General features: G+C 34.8%; 1 protein-coding gene across 2 annotated transcripts; it reads left to right on the forward strand.

Moving 5' to 3' along the window:
• Positions 1-246: 246 nt before the first annotated feature.
• On the forward strand, positions 247-7,887 carry LOC100812036 (oxysterol-binding protein-related protein 1C). Of its 2 annotated transcripts, none has more exons than XM_006593521.4 (12): positions 247-958; positions 1,582-1,938; positions 3,187-3,286; positions 3,463-3,911; positions 4,033-4,188; positions 4,786-4,953; positions 5,045-5,185; positions 5,287-5,517; positions 5,796-5,909; positions 7,334-7,502; positions 7,586-7,638; positions 7,742-7,887. In XM_006593521.4, exons 1-11 carry the CDS (start codon positions 488-490, stop codon positions 7,600-7,602), a joined length of 2,373 nt encoding a protein of 790 aa, XP_006593584.1. In that variant the 5' UTR covers positions 247-487; the 3' UTR covers positions 7,603-7,638; positions 7,742-7,887. The 2 variants fall into 2 exon arrangements, with proteins under 2 accessions (XP_006593584.1, XP_006593585.1); XM_006593522.4 differs by having other exon boundaries at positions 267-958; positions 3,466-3,911.
• The last annotated feature ends 13,689 nt before the right edge of the window (positions 7,888-21,576 follow it).

Below are 21,576 nucleotides of genomic sequence, written 5' to 3' on the forward strand. Positions count from 1 at the left end.
ATTAAATAATAATATAAAATTATTTTAAAATAATTCACATTGATAACTTATATATGCAGCTATTAAATATCAAAAGAAGAAATTTTGTCGTACATCATAATTCTAACATGCAGGAACAATATTGTTTATAGCGAATAAAAGCCTGAAAAAAAAAATAAAACTTCAATTTGTAATTAAACAAGAATATATAATTTTTTTATATAATATGCATAGACTATTTATTAACTCTTGTATAGTTTATCCATTAAATTTATTTAGCCAAATTATTTTAGTTAGAGCACTTAGAACGTAACCGTTTTTGAATCTCCGGATCCTTCACGCGAACTTGCAGTCTCCCTCTCTTGACTCTTCTTCGTTCTTCCTTCTTCCATTTCCATTCTCCCCATTCCAATTTCCAATCACAAAAACACACACATACCATGAACCTTCATCATTCAATCACCACCACCCTCATTCCCGGTGGCGCCGCCGCCGACTCCACCCTTTAATGCATCCCTTCTGCTGCGTCTCCGCCGTCTCCGACAACTCCTCCCCGGCCCCATTCGCCGCCCCCGCCATCGCCATGCCCCCTCTCCCCGGGAGATCCGACTCCGCCCCTCGCCACGCTCAGCTCCACCTCTGCCTCTCCAACGGCGGCGTAAGCGGCCGCGCGAGCCTCCCTCCGGCGCCGGCGGCGGTGGACGTCAGAATCAACGACCTCGTCGGGAACGGAATCTCGGGGATTCTACACAAGTGGGTGAACTACGGAAAAGGATGGAGGCCGCGCTGGTTCGTGCTACAAGATGGTGTTCTCTCCTACTACAAGATTCACGGTCCCGACAAGATCGTCGTCAACTCCGAAACCGAGAAGGGATCGAAAGTCATCGGCGACGAATCCGCGCGCATGATTTCTCGCAACCGCAATTCCAATCACGCCGTCAACCATCGCCGCAAGCCCCTCGGCGAAATCCATCTCAAGGTCCATTCCTCGTTAATTTCCTCTTCTTTCATTTGCTTCCGCTTTTTACTCAATTCCTATTCCTGTTTCTATTTATTTTCCGTTTTAATTTCGCTTCGGTTTCGGTTACGACGCTGGGAGAACACCGGTTACGAAATTAGTAATTCAGAGGTTTTAATTAGTAAGTCTTAACTTGTTTATTCATTTATGAATCTGAATATCAGATTTATGACATCTAGTGTTCATTTTTTTATTGATGATCGATGGAATTGGTTGTTAACGAAGTTTTTTTAAATTACACTGTGGTTCTACTCGGTTCGAACCTGATTGCTTCTTGTCGAGGATATATGTGGTTTCGTAAAAGAAAAAGTTTTGAATTAGTCACTATCCTTGATATTGAAGAAATCGAGACAAATGTGGCCGCAGTTGGGGTGGTAGTCATAGAAATTGTAAAAAACATGACATTGTGGTGGCGGACGTTTTTTAGAACATTGGTTATTAATAATTTATCAGATGGCATGTTAATTAATGTATAGAAACTTTGATGGGGTGGCATGGCGTTTTTTCCTTTCTTTTTCTGGCATTATGAGTGAGGAGTTCTGTTTGTTGCATTGATCTCTGACTCTCTGTGTTTGTGTGTGTAGATTTCGACTATTCGAGAGAGCAGGTCGGATGACAAGAGGTTTTCCGTTTTCACTGGGACTAAGAGACTCCACTTGAGGGCCGACACCCGGGAGGATCGAGTGGCATGGGTGGAAGCCCTGCAGGCTGTGAAAGATATGTTTCCCCGCATTTCCAACAGTGAGCTGATGGCGCCAGTGGACAATGTGGCCGTTTCAACCGAGAAACTGAGGCATCGGCTTATGGAGGAAGGTGTAAGTGAGGCAGCTATTCAGGACACTGAGCAAATTATGAGAAATGAGTACGCTGCGCTGCAAAACCAGCTTCAGCTGCTTAAGCAGAAGCAGGTGGCGCTAATCGACACTTTGCGGCAATTAGAGGTACATTTAATGAAAAGTAGAAAACTTCATGCCAGTCAAACTGGCTATTCTTGGTGGATTTCTACTACTGCAAAGAAAGCTGGTCATTCTTAGTAGTAAGATTTGCGGGAAAGAAGGGAGGGAGCCTTGTCTTTCTCCTTTTCATTTATAAGAGAAAATAGAGAATAGTGTATTATCATCCTGTCAAATATCAGATGTGTAATTTTTCAGGTTTTTTCCCTTTTTCTTTTATACTTTGTACACAACCTAGAACCGAAATCCAATGGCTTATTTTTTGGGTTCACTTGACAGAGGTGCAACTTTAATTAATAATATTCAGTTTTCTTCTGTTCATTTCTTTTCCCTGTCTTGTTAAATAGGTTTGTGACGAACAGTTAGTTCCATATCTCATATTGAGACTTTTTTTTTTTTAACTAGATAGGTGCCTCAAGTAGGGGTTTGTTGGTATCATAATGTCTCTAAGATATAAATCTTAAATCCAAAAGGAGTGAAGTTATGGTTAGTGGGTCTTGAGGTCGAGGCTCTTCTATTCACTCTTATTTGTGATGATTTTGGAACGTATTTGTAGCAGAATTCTGTTAAAAATTAATCTTTGGATAACTGGACTATTGATATATATGGACAACTGAATGTTCTTTATAAAAATTGTGTAGGTTGAAATAAGACACTGATGAGATGTATTTTTGGGTTGTATTTATTTAGCTTGCTGTATAATTTTTCAACCAGTTAATGGCCATGCATGCAAAGGTGCAGCGGATTGACTAATCATAAAATGCTATATAATTTTGAGTGTTCTTATATTTTTGTTTAGCCAATAAGCTTGTTCACCACTTCACCTTAATGTATAAGCCAAGAACTTGAAAGGTACATATTAATAGACCGCTATGTTTTCTGCATTAATGATTTTACAAATGTGCCTTCCTGAGATTTTACTCTTTCCCCCAAATTGCTATTTTTATTTTAATTAGGAGAGAGTCAGTGGACTTGATTATCTTTGAAATGCAAAATATGTCAATATTTCTTGGTAAGGTGTGACCTTTTATACTAAAGCCCATCCATTGAATTACCCATGTTTTAATGGTTCCCTCCCTGGTTATAAACAAAATGGTTTTCTTTGGCTTTGGAGAGTTTTTGTTTGATCTCTTTTTTTTAAAAGGCTTTCTTTTTATTTGTTAACATATTGCTTATGGTTAGCATTTTATTCTCCTTGTGTAGTAAAAATCTTTTATTTGTACTTTATTATTGTAGACAGAAAAGGTTGATCTGGAGAACACTGTTGTTGACGAGAGCCAAAGACAGTTGAATGATCAAGAGGCTTCCTCTAGATTGAGGCAGGAGAAATCTAGTGGTAAGTTCTTCAATGGTGACCCGTTCATATGGTTAAGATCATTTGATTGTGTGATTCGGTTTTGGTTGTGCATTTTCTTGAAACTAGAAGTGCTTAAATGGCAGGTACTATCTTTGATGCTCTGATTTTTTATGAACTATTTCCATTTTCGATTTTATTTTCACTTTTTGATCCAGAAGCAAGTGCAAGTGAGTCTGAGGATGATAACGAGAGAAATGATGCAGCCGAGGAAGAAACAGATGAAGATGACTCCGCTTTTTTTGACACTCGTGATTTTCTATCATCATCCAATTCTTTTAAAAGTAATGGATCTGATATTAGGGCCTCATCTTTCTCTTCAGATGATGGACTCTATACAGTTGAATCAGAGGAGGATGTAGATCCTTCAATTAAATCTGTTGGAGGCAACTATCCTTCTGTTAAACGACGTAGGAAATTGCCTGACCCTGTTGAAAAGGAGAAAGGCGTCAGTCTTTGGTCAATGATTAAGGATAATATTGGGAAGGATCTAACTAAAGTTTGCCTTCCTGTTTATTTTAATGAGCCTCTCTCATCTCTGCAAAAATGTTGTGAAGAAATGGAATATTCGTATCTTATAGACCGTGCATATGAATGGGGAAGAAGGGTAAGTCTGGAGAAGGAACCCAAGTTTCATGTTGCCATGTTTTTTACTTTGCTGTTAGTTCTTCAATGTATGACTGGGTGCAATGTTCTAACTATTTTAACTCATTGATAATGTTATGCAGGGTAATAGTCTCATGAGAATTCTCAATGTTGCTGCGTTTGCTATATCTGCCTATGCTTCAACTGAAGGGAGAATTTGCAAACCATTTAACCCATTACTAGGGGAAACATATGAGGCTGACTTTCCAGATAAAGGAATTCGATTTTTCTCAGAGAAGGTCTAATTGATATTATCTAATAGATGATCCTTTTTTTAGTATTTTGATCATATATGTATGTATTTATCACGTAATGTTTGATATCTTAAAAAAGTAGCATAGAGAAAGTGAAAGCCACATGTTATTCTTTTGGTACAAAAATGTTAGGAAGTGTATTTGGATGTTACTATATTAGGGAGGTTATGTTCCAAGGTTAATCAGTGCTTAGTGTGATACTTACAGATAACCTATCATTGATAGGCCAGCTGCGAGCATTAAAAGGTCTATGTGTGTGAAATGTGACTTTGTTATTTGCTGTTGTTATATAATGTATTTGAGCTTATTATTTGCTTAATTTCCTACAAATCATTAATAACTAATAAGTAATCATGCTTATTTGAAGTCCTTAGAACTTCTCTTGCTTTTGGAAGAACTCAAGTAGAATCTTAAAACTACTCCACTTAATTTGATGAATGAAAAATAATGTGATTGGGTGCTTAAATTCCATAGAACCCAATGAAAGGAAATATAATTTGAATTTCAACATTGGATATGATTATGCCTTTTAGAATATGTCTGTTTCTGTTTTGAAATTATTATATATCTGCTTTCTCTCAGGTCAGTCATCATCCAATGATAGTAGCATGTCACTGTGAGGGTACAGGTTGGAAATTTTGGGGAGATAGCAACTTAAAGAGTAAATTTTGGGGTCGGTCAATTCAGCTTGATCCTGTTGGCATTTTGACTTTGGAATTTGATGATGGTGAAGTATTCCAGTGGAGAAAGGTATATTTTAACTGCTTACCATGTGTCCATTTGCCACAACGAATTCTGTGTCCAGATTTGGTTCTAAACTGGTTTGGAGCTTTTATTTCAGGTTACTACATCAATATACAATCTCATATTGGGGAAGCTGTATTGTGATCATTATGGTACAATGCGTATACAGGGAAACCAAGACTACTCTTGTAATCTGAAATTCAAGGAGCAATCTATAATTGACCGGAATCCTCACCAGGTGCTATATCTGTTTCATGGATTCCATCTTTACGGAGGCTAGTCTTTGCTATGACATTAACTTCTGTCTAAAATAGTACTTGACATGTGAACTTCTCTCAGGTTCATGGTATTGTTCAGGATAAAAATGGGAAAATATTGTCTACATTACTCGGAAAATGGGATGACAGCATGTATTATATTAATGGAGACTACAGTGGGAAAGGGAAGGGTTATGAATCTATGTCAGATGCCCATCTACTATGGAAGCGGAGCAAGCCTCCCAAGTTTCCCACTAGATATAACTTTACTCGGTTTGCCATCACATTAAATGAACTTACCCCTGGATTAAAGGTCTTTTTTTAACTGATACTTTCTTTTGTGTTGCCAGTTTATCTTCCTTTTTTTTTTCTTTATAATGGAAAAATGTGCTATATTTTATACCTTTTTACCACCATTATTAGTGCTTGCATCACTAAGGAAACGTTTTGATCATTTCTATATCATGGAGGAGCTATATAAAATAATTTAAATTTAACATAAAAGGACCAAAATATTCATATCACTATATTTTGCATATTGTGAGTGCTTGTGCTCGACATTTATTATTACTTCTGTTTGTGCATAAGTAGGAAAAGCTGCCACCTACTGATTCCAGGTTAAGACCAGATCAGAGGCATTTGGAAAATGGGGAATATGATATGGCAAATTCAGAAAAGTTGCGGCTAGAACAGCGGCAACGCCAGGTAAATATTTCAGTTTACTTTGTATTTCCTTTGTTGGTTTCACTTGTAGGCTAGCATTATGTTGGAATGGGACACTACCCAATATGGAGTTTGCTATATGTTTGATTTAAAACTAGAACAAAATAGGACAAGAGATTATAACTTAGTACATCTTGGTTTACTAATAAGGGTGAAATCAAGGAAATTTGAACAAATCTTTTCTGTGGGATTTCATCTCGTTCCTTTTGGTCTAGACGTTGAATGCTACCTGAGGATGGAAATAGATTATTTAGTGCTTCAAATCCTCAGCTAGAATGCCTTGACTGTCATCAAATGCCAACTACTTGTGGAAGACAAGAATCACAGTTAACACTAATAGCTATTCCCATAACATAACCAAGCACTAACTGTTTTACTTTTTAATGGAAACACTTTTGACCGATTTACTCTTAATGTGTGGTACTGGCAACTTTTCTGCCCATTCCCATCTTTCTGACCAAGCAATATTGGTGTCTATTTTATAATTAATTAAATTGGAAATATCCTATCATTCAGTTTATAATGTTTTTATATTTTTTAATACCTTCTCCTATCTCTTTTCACTTAAAGTGCTTATTTACATCTAGTTGATTGTTGATTCTTCCCTTCGTCGTAAAAAGGGATTAGAAAGATGCTATTTAGCTCAAGGATATCAGCATCCTAATTCCTTGTCTATGGAACGGTTAGTATGTAGGTTGTGTTCAGTTGAAAACCAATAATATTTTAAATTTATTTTGGGTGCGGAGCAATTTTATCTTTGATTATCATCAACACTTCTATGACTTTTGGTATTGGGGAAATATGATCAAGAGGGACAATTGATCATGTTGTTGTTGACCGCCACTTCACTTAGTAATAATTTTTTTTTTATTGGTCAATGTTAGTAGTTAGTCTTATTAGTTTTTATTAGTGGAGAAATTCTAACCAGCGATTTCTCCCCCCCTCTCTCTTTTCCCTTCAACTACCAAATTAACCTTATAATTCCCTACTAAATGGTAATAGTATCTACATTTTTTATTACCACTGATGAGGTCAGACACGTAGCGGATTGGCTCTTTGCCTAAATGTTAGATAAGGTAAAAAATTCTTCAACCGATATTTTTGTGGGGAGGAAAGTGGAGTAAATAATATAGTGTATGTACATATATTTGAAAATTTAAAGCGAATGGTGTAGTTTAAAAAATAAAGTGATAACCAATAACTAAAAAACTTGACGGTTGAAATTGTAATTGTAATGTAATGCATACATGATGTATAAAATAAATTACAAAGTTGCCAAAATCTCAACATCACTTTGCACATTAGAGGAGTCAAATCCTTATGCTATAGTACTTGTTTTCTATGTCAACTTCATTAGTTATGTTTGTTATTTGATATTTGTTTGAATGGTATTTTTCACTATTCAGGCTCGGAAAATGCAAGAGAGCGGTTGGGAACCACGGTGGTTTGGTAGGGATAAAGAAAGTGGCACCTACCGCTACTTAGGAGGGTATTGGGAGGCCCGAAAACAAGGAAATTGGAACTCTTGTCCTGACATTTTTGGCCATATTCCTTCTGATCATGTTTCAGACGAAGGTCAATAATATTCGTTCTAGTTTTTCAATCTTTTCCCTCTATTTTTTTTTACTAATGGGTGTCTTACGGCTGCTACATCGCAGTGAATGTTCCCCCATGAAATTCATGATAGTAAATCATTTGAAAATATGAGCAGGTAATAATGTAATTCTTTTTTTTCTATTCCAAGTCTCATTTTATGTCATCATTATTTTTATTATTAATATTGGGACTAAATTATTAAATTTCTTTCAACTCAGGTTCATAAACATGCTTTCCTAATTTTATTTGATACAATTAATTTGTTAAATCGCACTCTTATCATTAGTTCAATTGGTAGTAAAAATTGAAGTGTACGTACTTAAAAGGCTTATAAACTAATAAGTAACAATGATAGTCTCATGAATGAAGTTGGCTAAATAGATCATACGAGATCTTTAGTAAAAAATTAATTTTGCAAAGATATTATTAATTGTTTTCGATAATTTTCTCCAATATCTTTCTTAGTCTTATTTTTTTTATAGGATTAGAAACCATGTGATTTATTCTGATGGGTATCTTTAGTAACCTTCATGTTTTTAACAATTTAAACAATAATAATTGAGGTTACAACTATAGGCAATTCATCTATAAAAAAAAAAAAAAACTATAGGCAATTGTTTCAGTTTTGGGTTTGATTGTAATGCAACTATACCAAACGAAAGTGTTGTATAATCGGAACTTAACAGCATGCAGGTAAGTAGAAGAAAGCGCTATTTCGGAGTGTAAATGACATAACAGTAATTTGTTTAGGAGCTTCCACTATCTAAGCCACTGGCCCATTTCTTTTTCAGTATTCTACTGAGTTTTGTATATTTATGCTCATCAGCTTGCTGATTAGAAAAGAGAATTCGCATATATACAATTTTCTTGGAGAAAAAAAATGTACAATAAAGAAAGAAATAAGATAGAAAAATGTATAATATTTTTTTTTCAGCAATGAATATGTCTATTATAAATGCATCAGAGGTGCTATAATAGTTACAAAGTGCTTGAGAGGCAGTCACCAAGGCTTTATAGTATCAACGGAAGTGTGTGATATTACCCACTCCGAGAAAATAAAAGATAGGTACTCTCCCCTACATCAACTTGTTAATAGTACATAAAAAGATTACATCACCTATTAAAAAATGAATCTTAACCTATACAAATATGTTGTATATGAAAAAGATACATTCTCTAATAAACCAAGAATTACTGTTAACACCACTCCTCGACAAATACCCAAACAAATACTTGGATTCAGTTGCCATTGTTGGAACGATACATTGAAATCATTTTGATATGCTTAATGCTTTTAACCAAGACGTTACATCAAAAAGGATTTTTTGTCATACCTTATCTTCATGTGGTATTTGTCTTTCTAAAATAGATTTGTTCCTTTGTTGCCATAGATTTCACACAATGGAGCTCCACCCAAATTAACCGCCAATTGTTTTGTTTTTGTCCTTGTAATCCATGTGAAATTGGACGGAAATGATCATAACCTATAGCATGAGAAACCATTTGAATTTTCAATGGTCCATACCATCTCCACCAAATAGTTTGTACCACTTTGCATGAGAAGAGAACATGTGAAATATCCTCTTCATATTGATGGCACAAACCACAAGCAAGGCCATATTCCAAGAGTTGAATACACCTTTGTAGGTAACCTATCATGTAAAACTCTTCAAATCATAAAAGAAACCTTATTTGGAATTTGATTTGTCATAGCCGCTTGAACACTTTCTCCTCATTTGGTCCCACCTTTAAATTATGCAATGCAAGATAAGTGGATTTAATCGTGAATATATTTGATGGATCCACGGTCCAAACCCAATGATCCCCTCCAATGTCTTCAATATTAACATTATCTATCAATGCTAAAAATTCCTCCAGCAAATGCTTCTCCAACTCAAATCACTCTCTCCTCCATCTAAATTCCCAAACCCATCTATCATCTCTCAATGACCCCATCTTTTCTACACTATCCTCCTTTTGTTCCGAGTTAAAGAACAACTTTGTAAATTTGTGTTGTAATCTCTCCCTCCCACACCACCTATCTTTCCAAAATCTAGTATGTGACCCCTCTCCTATTTTCCATTCCACCATATCTTCAAACCACAAATCCACTTGTCCTCCACACACCTTCTTTATGACCCTCCACCAAATTGACTCATTAGGTGTTGAACCACCATCACACATTCCTTGCCAACCCAAATATGTAGAATCTAACACTCTTCCAAATTTCTCCTCAATTGTGGAAAATATTTCACCTCCTTGCTAAAGAAATGTCCTTAACACCTAACCTTCCATCCTCCTTAGGACAACAAATTTTCTCACACCCAACCCAAGATATTTTTTCTATCCCATCCTCAAAACCCCACAAAAACCTCTTTGAATCCTTACCAATTTCCTGGAAATTCCTTCTGAAATTAAAAAAAAAAAAAAAGATAAAAGAAGAGGGGTAGAGAAGTACCAAATTGATCAAACAAACTCTTCCAGCAAAGGAAAGATGTTTGTGTTTCCAAGATGCAAGCTTTTTGTCAAAAAAATTTATGATTGACTCCCATGTCTCCATCCTTCTAGGATTTGCACTGATAGGAATATCCAAATATACAAATGGAATAGACAAAATTGTATAATTTAAAATTTTTGAGAATCTCTCCATTTCCCCATTTTCCACTCCAATACCTCCAAACCAGTATTGTGAAAATTCACTTTCAAACCGGAAACTAGTTCAAAACATTTCATCATACTTTTTAAGATCACCACATTATCCACATTGAACTTTCCCACAAAAATTGTGTCATCCGCATATTGTAACAAATTGACCTCCACTTCCTTAGTCCCCACTTTAAAGCCTCTATATAGATTTCTAGAGATCACTTCCCCATCAAGCCACTTAATTCCTCTGCCACAATAGTGAAAAGGAAAGGAACAAGTGGATCTTCTTGTCTTAATCCCTTTTGCAACATAAATTCTTTTGAGGGACTACCATTCACAAGTACCGATACTGAGCTAGAAACAAGACATCCATCAATCCATTTGATGCATGTATTGTTGAACCCCAATCTTCTCATCATATAAAAGAGAAAGCTCCATTTTAGAGCTTGGCTTTCAAGGCCCAAGTAACCTCCTGAGAAAGAGAGAGAGATAGAGAGTTTAGGGAATTTGAGGAATTTCTTCTTTTTCTTCTTCTATTCACAAAGCATCTTTCGTACATTTATAGTTGCTACAGAAGGAACAAGGCTCAACGGCCATAACAGAAAGCTTAACAGAAAGGTTCGTGATTCAACAAGATCCTAACAATAATATCCCTTTATTCCCCTAAACCTCTTCTAGAAGGTGTTATGTTAACGCTTTACCCCTCCGTACTTGCATGCGTGCATGCTCCTTACTGCTATTTGTATCACTCCAACATATGAATCATATGCCTTTTCGTTGTCAACATACAGAAAAATTTATAAGATAATTGAGGTGGAGAGAAATAGAAAGAAAAAGTTGTATTCTGAAGAGTCATAAAAAATGTTTCATGAATAGAAAAAATAAATAAAAATGCCACTATGGTTTGTCACTCGCTTTATTTATTTATTTGGTAAGAGAGTCAGGGTTCCTCCTTTGTCTTGTCAAAGATTGTTGCTTCATGCATCTCATTACATTTTTACATTTTGGATTGAGTTTTCTGCAATGCAATGGGGTGCAAGAAGTAATAATTGGAGGTGGTGGAAGTTTTAGCCCTTTCAAATCATCAATACCCCTCTGTGGAAGCCCAAGAGTCAGCCCAATTTTATAAACCTTCGAAAGCCCATTTAACAAAGACCTAGTGCCAGTGGCTCCCAATTTAATTCTACCAGGCTTCATTTTAATAGGTGCTTTACGATAAAATTGGATGACATAAATTAGAAAATGAGTAATATTTTATGTTATTTTTTTGTCCTGATCATATAGTCTAGCCAGTTTAAGTGTGCAATTAATTAAATCTTATAAAACTAATTTTAGTTAAAATTGATTTTTAAGTGAAATAATTTATGTTCGGATGTTTTTTTTATCTTGAAAGCAAGTCTGGTATAAAATTTAGTATGAAATCTTCCATTCAATGCAAAAGCTGTATTTTTATCACTTTCAAACCGAGGTTTTGAGGCAAAACTAATTTTGCTTACCATTAAATATATACATTTTTTATAAAATAAGTTTAACTGCGGTCAAAATCGATTTTTATTATTCTCACTGAAATTATACACACTCTAATTATAGAAAGGATGTTTAAGTGTGAGTCAACAACTGGCCCCAAATCAATTTCATCCTGACATCAACTATTGTATAAATGGGAAACGCACGTAAGAAAAAAGAAGTTATTGCGTATATGCAGATATTTTGGTACAATGGCACGACTTTTCCTGGACTGAAGTTTTAAATAAAATTTAAATGACGTTTTTGGTCATGTTAGTTTAATTAAGATTAGAGTTTTATCTAAATAATTTACACTCACAGATTATTACTGAAATGAAATTTCAATTTGAACTAGACAAATTTTATCTATTTTCCCCTAACCTTGGGGATGAAGAACAACAGGTTTTATTTGGGCTTGCAATTACATTAACATGATGGTGATAAGGTCGATGAGGCATTAAATAGACACATTTGGATCCAACAATGGGACCATATCTATATATTAACATGGTTATCAAAACCAATGCAAACACAAAGAAACAGGCAAAGCAAATGAAACTCTGTCATCATCATGATGAATAAAACAGGACAGGTACATACACGCATGATGCTTGAGGCATTAAATATGTGCATTTGGGCCAATCATGGAACTATATAAGACAATGTGAACAAAACCAAAGCAAACTGAAAGCAGTGTGGACCAATAATAATAATAATAAAAAAGCAGCTTCAGCCTAAGAAACTTCCTCTTTTTTAAAATGAATAAAACGTGTAGATGAATGAATAACATATTCTCAAACACACTCTAATAATATTTTTTTTGTTAGAAATTACAAAATATTGAGTGAAATTCATTAAATAATAAATGAGAATCATAAAAATAAAAAATTTTAATTTTTAATGAATCTTTAGTCAATATTAAGATATATGTTTAAAAGAGTGTATTGATACCAACAAGAATCGAGTCTAATGGAATAAACTAGTTTTTCACATGGTGAAGTAAGGTTCAAAAATCTTTGCTATGACTTGATAGAGATGATCCACTTTTAGTATTTAACTGTCTCGTGAACAAATTATCTCTAAAAGAAAATACACATGAGGGTAAAAATGAGTCATGAGTGTGTTGATTCTATTTCTCTACTTGTTACATTCGTTTTATAGAAGTAGAAGAGGAAGTTTCAATTCTTAAGCCGTTTTCTTTCTCTTTTTTTTTACTGTTTATATTGGGAAGTTTCTTGAATTGATACTTGATAAGATAGTGAGTGTTTTGAATGCTTAAGAAACAAGTATATACGGATATATAATTAAAATGGAACGTGTCTTCAATCATTTGGGTTTTGAACGGTAGTTTGTTTTTGTTGAAATTTTTTATTTGAATAATTAATGTGAGTTAATATTATTAGACAATTATATTAATTATTTATTATTAGTAAGTTTTATTTTATGTGATTAAATTAAGTGAACCCATTAGGGTTAACACACTTTAAGAAAGCTATGATCCTCAATATATCGAACCATCACACATAGTTTCGCTTCTTCTCCTTTGAAGAGTTAGGAATGTCCTATTGTCCTATTGAAGAATAAAAAAGTTTCAGTTAAGGAAGAACCATGAAACCTCCGGTTATGCTATTAGTCGATTATCTGTTGTTTCTATGCCATTTCATAATATATTCTAAGAAGAGCGCATAGATAAGAAATTACTTATGGATTTAGAGTTCGCTTCGTTTGTTTGATCGATCATTATAGATTCAAGTATTCTTAAAATTCTTCTTGAAAATCTAGCGTAATATACTCTTAATGGTTATTGATATTTTATAAGGATCTCTTAAAATTTTAACATATTTAATTTAGCAACTACCTCAAAGACGAATTCAGATGCATGAAATTGAGAAAGAAAACATTTCTTCTTTGCATCAAGGTTTGGAGATCTCATCTTTTCTTGAAAAACGGACACTAAAGTAGTTTATATATAGTGCGTACTGTCAATGAGATTGATACTCTGTTACTTACAAATACCATCATGGTGGAAATGAACAACACTATATAGTTTTGTGTAGTTTCTCTGACTTTAAGAAAAAAAATAAAGGGTTCCATATGTTCAAATGAATTTGGAGAGCAAGGAATGACAAGGTTTTCTCAAACAAAATCTTGGATCCAGTTTGGTGAGTTTGAAATTCTACATAGCTAGTTTATTTAGTGATGTGTATACTTTTTATACATGTTTGTAGAGAAAAACATGGAGTGAAGGAGAGGGGGAGGCTCTCATGTCATGCAATTTTTGCCTTCTCTCTAATATTTTGGTGTTATTTGCTCTCTCCTCTTTCTCCAAATTTTTTAACTAAATAAAAGATAAAATTATTAAAAAAAAAAACTTTCACCTTCATTCCATTTGTATCCTAATCAAATTGTACTATATAATTTTAAGATTTAAATGAAAAGAAAAAGAGTATAATTTCTATGTATCATTGGTTTATTATCAACTAATTAAAAAAAATTATTGATATAACTTTTAAGATAATTTACTTATTTCGATGCAATTGAATGACGATACTACACAAGTTGTTAAAAATACTATTTACTCAAAGAAAAATGTTTAAATTTCTTAACAATGTTAATTGACTTATTTTTCATTTGAACACTTGAGTTTAATAGTTTCATTAATGTCTTATAATAGTAAATTGAACAATAATGCTAGCAACATTTTATTTCTAACACACTTGTCACTAAATTTGATGGGTCTCATTTCACACTAAATGATTTTATCTCTTAATTTAGTAATTTAGTAGTGAGACACACAAAAACTTAAAAATCTACTTGTGGTTCCATCACAAATAACAGTAACAAGATGCTCTTAACGTTTGAGAGAGTTAAAATAGTCGTGAGACTGATTTTTTCTATTTAAAAAATGTAAAGCAATAATTTGAATAGAAAGACATTCTTTATATATTATTTTGGCATATTTATTATTTCAAAATTAAAATACAAATAAATTACTATTTTAAAGCAAATATATATAAATATAATTATAAACATGTGAAATCAAATTAAAGTTCTTAGTAAGTTTATTGTTTGAATAAAGAGTTGGTAGATTTCTTTATATTGATGTGCTAATATGAGACCCGAAAAAATAATCTAAGAACCAATTGTATATATGCCATTATGGATGATCTAATAATATTTTCAATAATATTTTATAAATCAAGTCTCAGTGCAAGAAATTGACTTATCTAGTATGTATAAAAAATATTCAATATAAAAGTGTATTATTATAATAAATTTGAAAAATAATTATTAAATTTTTGTATTATATATATATATATATATATATATATATATATATATATGGGTGGAGTGCGTGTTGGTTAGCATCCATAGTCCTATATCTTCCAATTTGAAAAAATAGATTTATCAAGAATTAATTTAATTTCATATTTATCCATACAGATCCTATATATTTAGTGATTCATGTTAACAAAAATTTCATAACTACCTTAACAATTTCAAAAACAAAATAAATTAATAATACTTTCTTCGATCTTTAATGTAAGAAGAAAGAATTCTTATGTAGCAATTTTAAATATAAATAAATTTTAATTAATTATATCTTATTTAATGAAACTATATTTTAAATATCATTCATTTAAGATTTAAATATATTTTTTTACATGAGATATATTTTTTTTTCTAATCGTAACTTATTCAATATTTGTTTTTTATTTTCCTTCATGACATTTTTTTTGGGCTTTGACATCAGTCATCAGTATTCTGTTAATGGTAACAGATGAAGTATCAGATCATCGTTATTACATAACTATCATGTCAACCAATAATAGACTTTGCTTAATTTTTTTTATTGTTGTTGTTAAGTTAGCGCTAACTTCAAATATGAGATTTACTGTGGCTTACACTAAGCCGACGCTAACAACAATTAAAAAATTATGCAAGATATGTTGTTGAAAACATAATAACTTAACAGGTACTAATGACATGTACCACAGCCAAAAAATTGAAAACGTCAGTCAGGAAAATAAAAAAATATTGAAAAAGTTGAAATCTTAAAAAAAGATATATCTTAGGTAACAAAAACATATTTAAGTTTTCATTTAAATGAAATTTTATTTTCAATAACTATTTTTTATATCAAATTTTAATGAAGGGTAGTTTATGAAACAAATTAATTTTTAATTACAATTTGTACAATTAAATAATGCTAACTAATTTTTTTAATTATTGTAATTTTTTTCTTGTATTCAATATCGAAGGAAGTATTTTTTATCTTGAAAACAAATAATGATTTTCTATTTTCAAAATAGTTTAATAGCTTCATTAATTTGTTCTATAATAGTAAATTGAATAATGCTAACAAGAGTTTCTCTAATTATTATTTTCTTGATAACACTTTCTCTATCACTAATTAGAAGTAAAATCCACTTAAATTGATAATTTTTAACAAAATCTTGAATGTGTCACTAACATTCCTCCTCTAGTAAATTGAATGACTTTCATTCCTACTTCCTTTGCAAACCAGACCAAAGGATCCCTCATTTCCACTCCATTCCTTCTATGGTGTACTTACAGTAAGTCCTGTCTTGGTCATGTTTGGTATTGTTTTCTGGCCGCTTCTTGTGTCTGTTTCCATTCATAATAATGAAACGTGCATGCCTTTGTTTATTTTTTTTACCCCCAAAAGAATAATTCTAAATCCTCTTACAAATCCCTCTATTACTTTTTTATAGTAAATGATGAATGTTTTTATATTTTCAAGATATTAAATATATTTGTTTTTTATTCAATACTTAATATTAAAGATATAACATTACCCCCCCCCCCCCCCCCCCCCCCCAAATCTTTCAAAAAAAACATAATGTTTTGTTTTGTGCACATGCAACACTATGTCGAGCTACTTGTCCTAGTCTACCTGTCAGACAATGCACTATAGTTATCTGTTTTCATCATGCTGGACTTGTTTCTTTCGTGTACTTCTGAGAATTACCCCATTTCGAAGGGAACATTGGCCTATTGAGTCTGTAGCATGAAAGCTCCAAGTGTGTGCTGTAGTTTTCATATTATTCATTAGGATTAAATATTTTTGATACGCTGCTGATTTAGGAATATCAAGTCTTCCCTAGTGAAAATGTAGCACTGTAATGGCTTAAGCTACACACATGCTTCCCTTTTATTAGATGTTATGATAATAAAATAGTTATATTGACATTTTATTCTGGATCTATGTACTTTATAGCTATATAGGCACAATCCGGTTTATGCATTTGCAATCTATAAAATGTGTCACATCGCCATCTTATTTTGTCTTTTTTATTTTTATTTTCTGTTATTACTTTTATTTTTATAAACTACAATTATTTTCTTTTAGAGATAATATTCAAGCCGTAATAAGATTATTATGAACAATAAGATTCTTTATTGAGTATTTAATGTAGTTATATATTCATAACTTAACTCAAAACTTATGATTAAACTTGAATAGCTTTGCACTAATCCATCCACATGCTTCATGATAGCACAAAACATTTTGTACATTTTTGTTGGATCACTCAAATACAATAGTAAAACAGACAAGCACTACTACACAATAGACATTTTGCAACATTTAAGAGGTAACACTTGTAAAAATGTTGTCATTGCTAATTAAATTTATTTTTTCTAACATTTATTAAAACAAGTGTTATTATTGATGGTACCCTAGCATCAAGTGTTGGACCTGAGTGTGTAGAGTTGATCTCTAGTGTGTAGAGTTGATCTCTAGTGTGTAGGGTTGATCCCTTTTGTGTAGAGTTGATCTCTAGTGTGTAGAGTTGATCTCTTTTGTTCAGAGTTGATCTCTGGTGTGTCTTTGATTTAATTGTAAACACGGGAGAGTGTTTGAGAGGGAGTGAGCGGGGTTTCTCATATCTAAGAGTGGCTCTTAGGTAGAGATCGCACGGGTAGTGGTTAGGTGAGAAGGTTGTAAACAGGGGCTGTTAGACCTTGAACTAACACTATTTTAGTGGATTTCCTCCCTGGCTTGGTAGCCCCCAGATGTAGGTGAGGTTGCACTGAACTGGGTTAACAATTCTCTTGTGTTATTTACTTGTTTAATCTGTTCATACGGACACATACAATCTGCATGTTCTGAAGCGTGATGTCGTGACATCCTGTACGACATCTGTCCCCAGTATCAGAATTTCAATTGGTATCAGAGCAGGCACTCGAAATCACTGAGTGAGATCTAGGGAGATAAATTCTGATGAACATGGAGAAAGAAGGAGGACCAGTGAACAGACCGCCAATTCTGGATGGAACCAACTATGAATACTGGAAAGCAAGAATGGTGGCCTTCCTCAAATCACTGGATAGCAGAACCTGGAAAGCTGTCATCAGAGGCTGGGAACATCCCAAGATGCTGGACACAGAAGGAAAGCCCTCTAATGAATTGAAGCCAGAAGAAGACTGGACTAAAGAAGAAGACGAATTGGCACTTGGAAACTCCAAAGCTTTGAATGCTCTATTCAATGGAGTTGACAAGAATATCTTCAGACTGATCAACACTTGCACAGTGGCCAAAGATGCATGGGAGATCCTGAAAACCACTCATGAAGGAACCTCCAAAGTGAAGATGTCCAGATTGCAACTCTTGGCTACAAAATTCGAAAATCTGAAGATGAAGGAGGAAGAATGTATTCATGACTTCCACATGAACATTCTTGAAATTGCCAATGCTTGCACTGCCTTGGGAGAGAGAATGACAGATGAAAAGCTGGTGAGAAAGATCCTCAGATCCTTGCCTAAGAGATTTGACATGAAAGTCACTGCAATAGAGGAGGCCCAAGACATTTGCAACATGAGAGTAGATGAACTCATTGGTTCCCTTCAAACCTTTGAGCTAGGACTCTTGGATAGGGCTGAAAAGAAGAGCAAGAACTTGGCGTTTGTGTCCAATGATGAAGGAGAAGAAGATGAGTATGACCTGGACACTGATGAAGGTCTGACTAAGGCAGTTGTGCTTCTTGGAAAGCAGTTCAACAAAGTGCTGAACAGAATGGACAGGAGGCAGAAACCACATGTCCAGAACATCCCTTTCGACATCAGGAAAGGTAGCAAATACCAGAAAAGGTCAGAGGAAAAGCCCAGTCACAGCAAAGGAATTCAATGCCATGGGTGTGAAGGCTATGGACACATCATAGCTGAATGTCCCACTCATCTCAAGAAGCAGAGGAAAGGACTTTCTGTATGTCGGTCTGATGATACAGAGAGTGAACAAGAAAGTGATTCTGACAGAGATGTAAATGCACTCACTGGGAGATTTGAATCTGCTGAAGATTCAAGTGATACAGATAGTGAAATCACTTTTGATGAGCTTGCTATATCCTATAGAAAACTATGCATCAAAAGTGAGAAGATCCTTCAGCAAGAAGCACAACTGAAGAAGGTCATTGCAGATCTGGAGGCTGAGAAGGAGGCACATGAAGAGGAGATCTCTGAGCTTAAAGGAGAAGTTGGTTCTCTGAACTCCAAACTGGAAAACATGACAAAATCAATAAAGATGCTGAATAAAAGCTCCGATACGCTTGATGAGGTGCTGCAGCTTGGAAAGAATGTTGGAAACCAGAGAGGACTTGGATTTAATCCTAAGTCTGCTGGCAGAACAACCATGACAGAATTTGTTCCTGCCAAAAACAGGACTGGAGCCACGATGTCACAACATCGGTCTCGACATCATGGAACGCAGCAGAAAAAGAGCAAAAGAAAGAAGTGGAGGTGTCACTACTGTGGCAAGTATGGTCACATAAAGCCTTTTTGCTATCATCTACATGGCCATCCACATCATGGAACTCAAAGTAGCAGCAGCAGAAAGAAGATGATGTGGGTTCCAAAACACAAGATTGTCAGTCTTGTTGTTCATACTTCACTTAGAGCATCAGCTAAGGAAGATTGGTACCTAGATAGCGGCTGTTCCAGACACATGACAGGAGTCAAAGAATTCCTGCTGAACATTGAGCCCTGCTCCACTAGTTATGTGACATTTGGAGATGGCTCTAAAGGAAAGATCATTGGAATGGGAAAGCTAGTTCATGATGGACTTCCTAGTCTGGACAAAGTTCTGCTGGTGAAGGGACTGACTGCAAACTTGATCAGCATCAGTCAGCTGTGTGATGAAGGATTCAATGTAAACTTCACAAAGTCAGGATGCTTGGTGACAAATGAGAAGAGTGAAGTTCTAATGAAGGGCAGCAGATCAAAGGACAACTGTTACCTATGGACACCTCAAGAAACCAGTTACTCCTCCACATGTCTATCCTCCAAAGAAGATGAAGTCAGAATATGGCATCAAAGATTTGGACATCTGCACTTAAGAGGCATGAAGAAAATCATTGACAAAGGTGCTGTTAGAGGCATTCCCAATCTGAAAATAGAAGAAGGCAGAATCTGTGGTGAATGTCAGATTGGAAAGCAAGTCAAGATGTCCCACCAGAAGCTTCAACATCAGACCACTTCCAGGGTGCTGGAACTACTTCACATGGACTTGATGGGGTCTATGCAAGTTGAAAGCCTTGGAGGAAAGAGGTATGCCTATGTTGTTGTGGATGATTTCTCTAGATTTACCTGGGTCAACTTTATCAGAGAAAAATCAGACACCTTTGAAGTATTCAAGGAGTTGAGTCTAAGACTTCAAAGAGAAAAAGACTGTGTCATCAAGAGAATCAGGAGTGACCATGGCAAAGAGTTTGAAAACAGCAGGTTTGCTGAATTCTGCACATCTGAAGGCATCACTCATGAGTTCTCTGCAGCCATTACACCACAACAGAATGGCATAGTTGAAAGGAAAAACAAGACTTTGCAAGAGGCTGCTAGGGTCATGCTTCATGCCAAAGAACTTCCCTATAATCTCTGGGCTGAAGCCATGAGCACAGCATGCTACATCCACAACAGAGTCACACTTAGAAGAGGGACTCCAACCACTCTGTATGAAATCTGGAAAAGGAGGAAGCCAACTGTCAAGCACTTCCACATCTTTGGAAGTCCATGTTACATCTTGGCAGATAGAGAGCAAAGGAGAAAGATGGATCCCAAGAGTGATGCAGGAATATTCCTGGGATACTCTACAAACAGCAGAGCATATAGAGTATTCAATTCCAGAACCAGAACTGTGATGGAATCCATCAATGTGGTTGTTGATGATCTAACTCCAGCAAGAAAGAAGGATGTCGAAGAAGATGTCAGAACATCGGGAGACAATGTAGCAGATGCAGCTAAAAGTGGAGAAAATGCAGAAAACTCTGATTCTGCTACAGATGAATCAAACATCAACCAACCTGACAAGAGACCCTCCATTAGAATCCAGAAGATGCACCCCAAGGAGCTGATTATAGGAGATCCAAACAGAGGAGTCACTACAAGATCAAGGGAGATTGAGATTGTCTCCAACTCATGTTTTGTCTCCAAAATTGAGCCCAAGAATGTGAAAGAGGCACTGACTGATGAGTTCTGGATCAATGCTATGCAAGAAGAATTGGAGCAATTCAAAAGGAATGAAGTCTGGGAGCTAGTTCCTAGACCCGAGGGAACTAATGTGATTGGCACCAAGTGGATCTTCAAGAACAAAACCAATGAAGAAGGTGTCATAACCAGAAACAAGGCCAGACTGGTTGCTCAAGGCTACACTCAGATTGAAGGTGTAGACTTTGATGAGACTTTTGCCCCAGTTGCTAGACTTGAGTCCATCAGATTATTACTTGGTGTAGCTTGCATCCTCAAATTCAAGTTGTACCAGATGGATGTGAAGAGCGCATTTCTGAATGGATACCTGAATGAAGAAGTCTATGTGGAGCAGCCAAAGGGATTTGTAGACCCGACTCATCCAGATCATGTATACAGGCTCAAGAAGGCTCTCTATGGATTG

This window comes from Glycine max, chromosome 13 (assembly GCF_000004515.6).
Source record: "Glycine max cultivar Williams 82 chromosome 13, Glycine_max_v4.0, whole genome shotgun sequence".
Lineage (NCBI taxonomy): Eukaryota > Viridiplantae > Streptophyta > Magnoliopsida > Fabales > Fabaceae > Glycine > Glycine max.

What these genes read in the sequence shown, in the direction of transcription:
- LOC100812036 (XM_006593521.4), top strand. Translation starts at nt 488, where the DNA reads ATGCATCCCTTCTGCTGCGTCTCCGCCGTCTCCGACAACTCCTCCCCG. An exon ending in CATATGAATGGGGAAGAAGG is followed by an intron (nt 3,912 to 4,032) that starts GTAAGTCTGGAG and finishes AATGTTATGCAG; the next exon opens with GGTAATAGTCTCATGAGAAT. An exon ending in AACTTACCCCTGGATTAAAG is followed by an intron (nt 5,518 to 5,795) that starts GTCTTTTTTTAA and finishes GTGCATAAGTAG; the next exon opens with GAAAAGCTGCCACCTACTGA.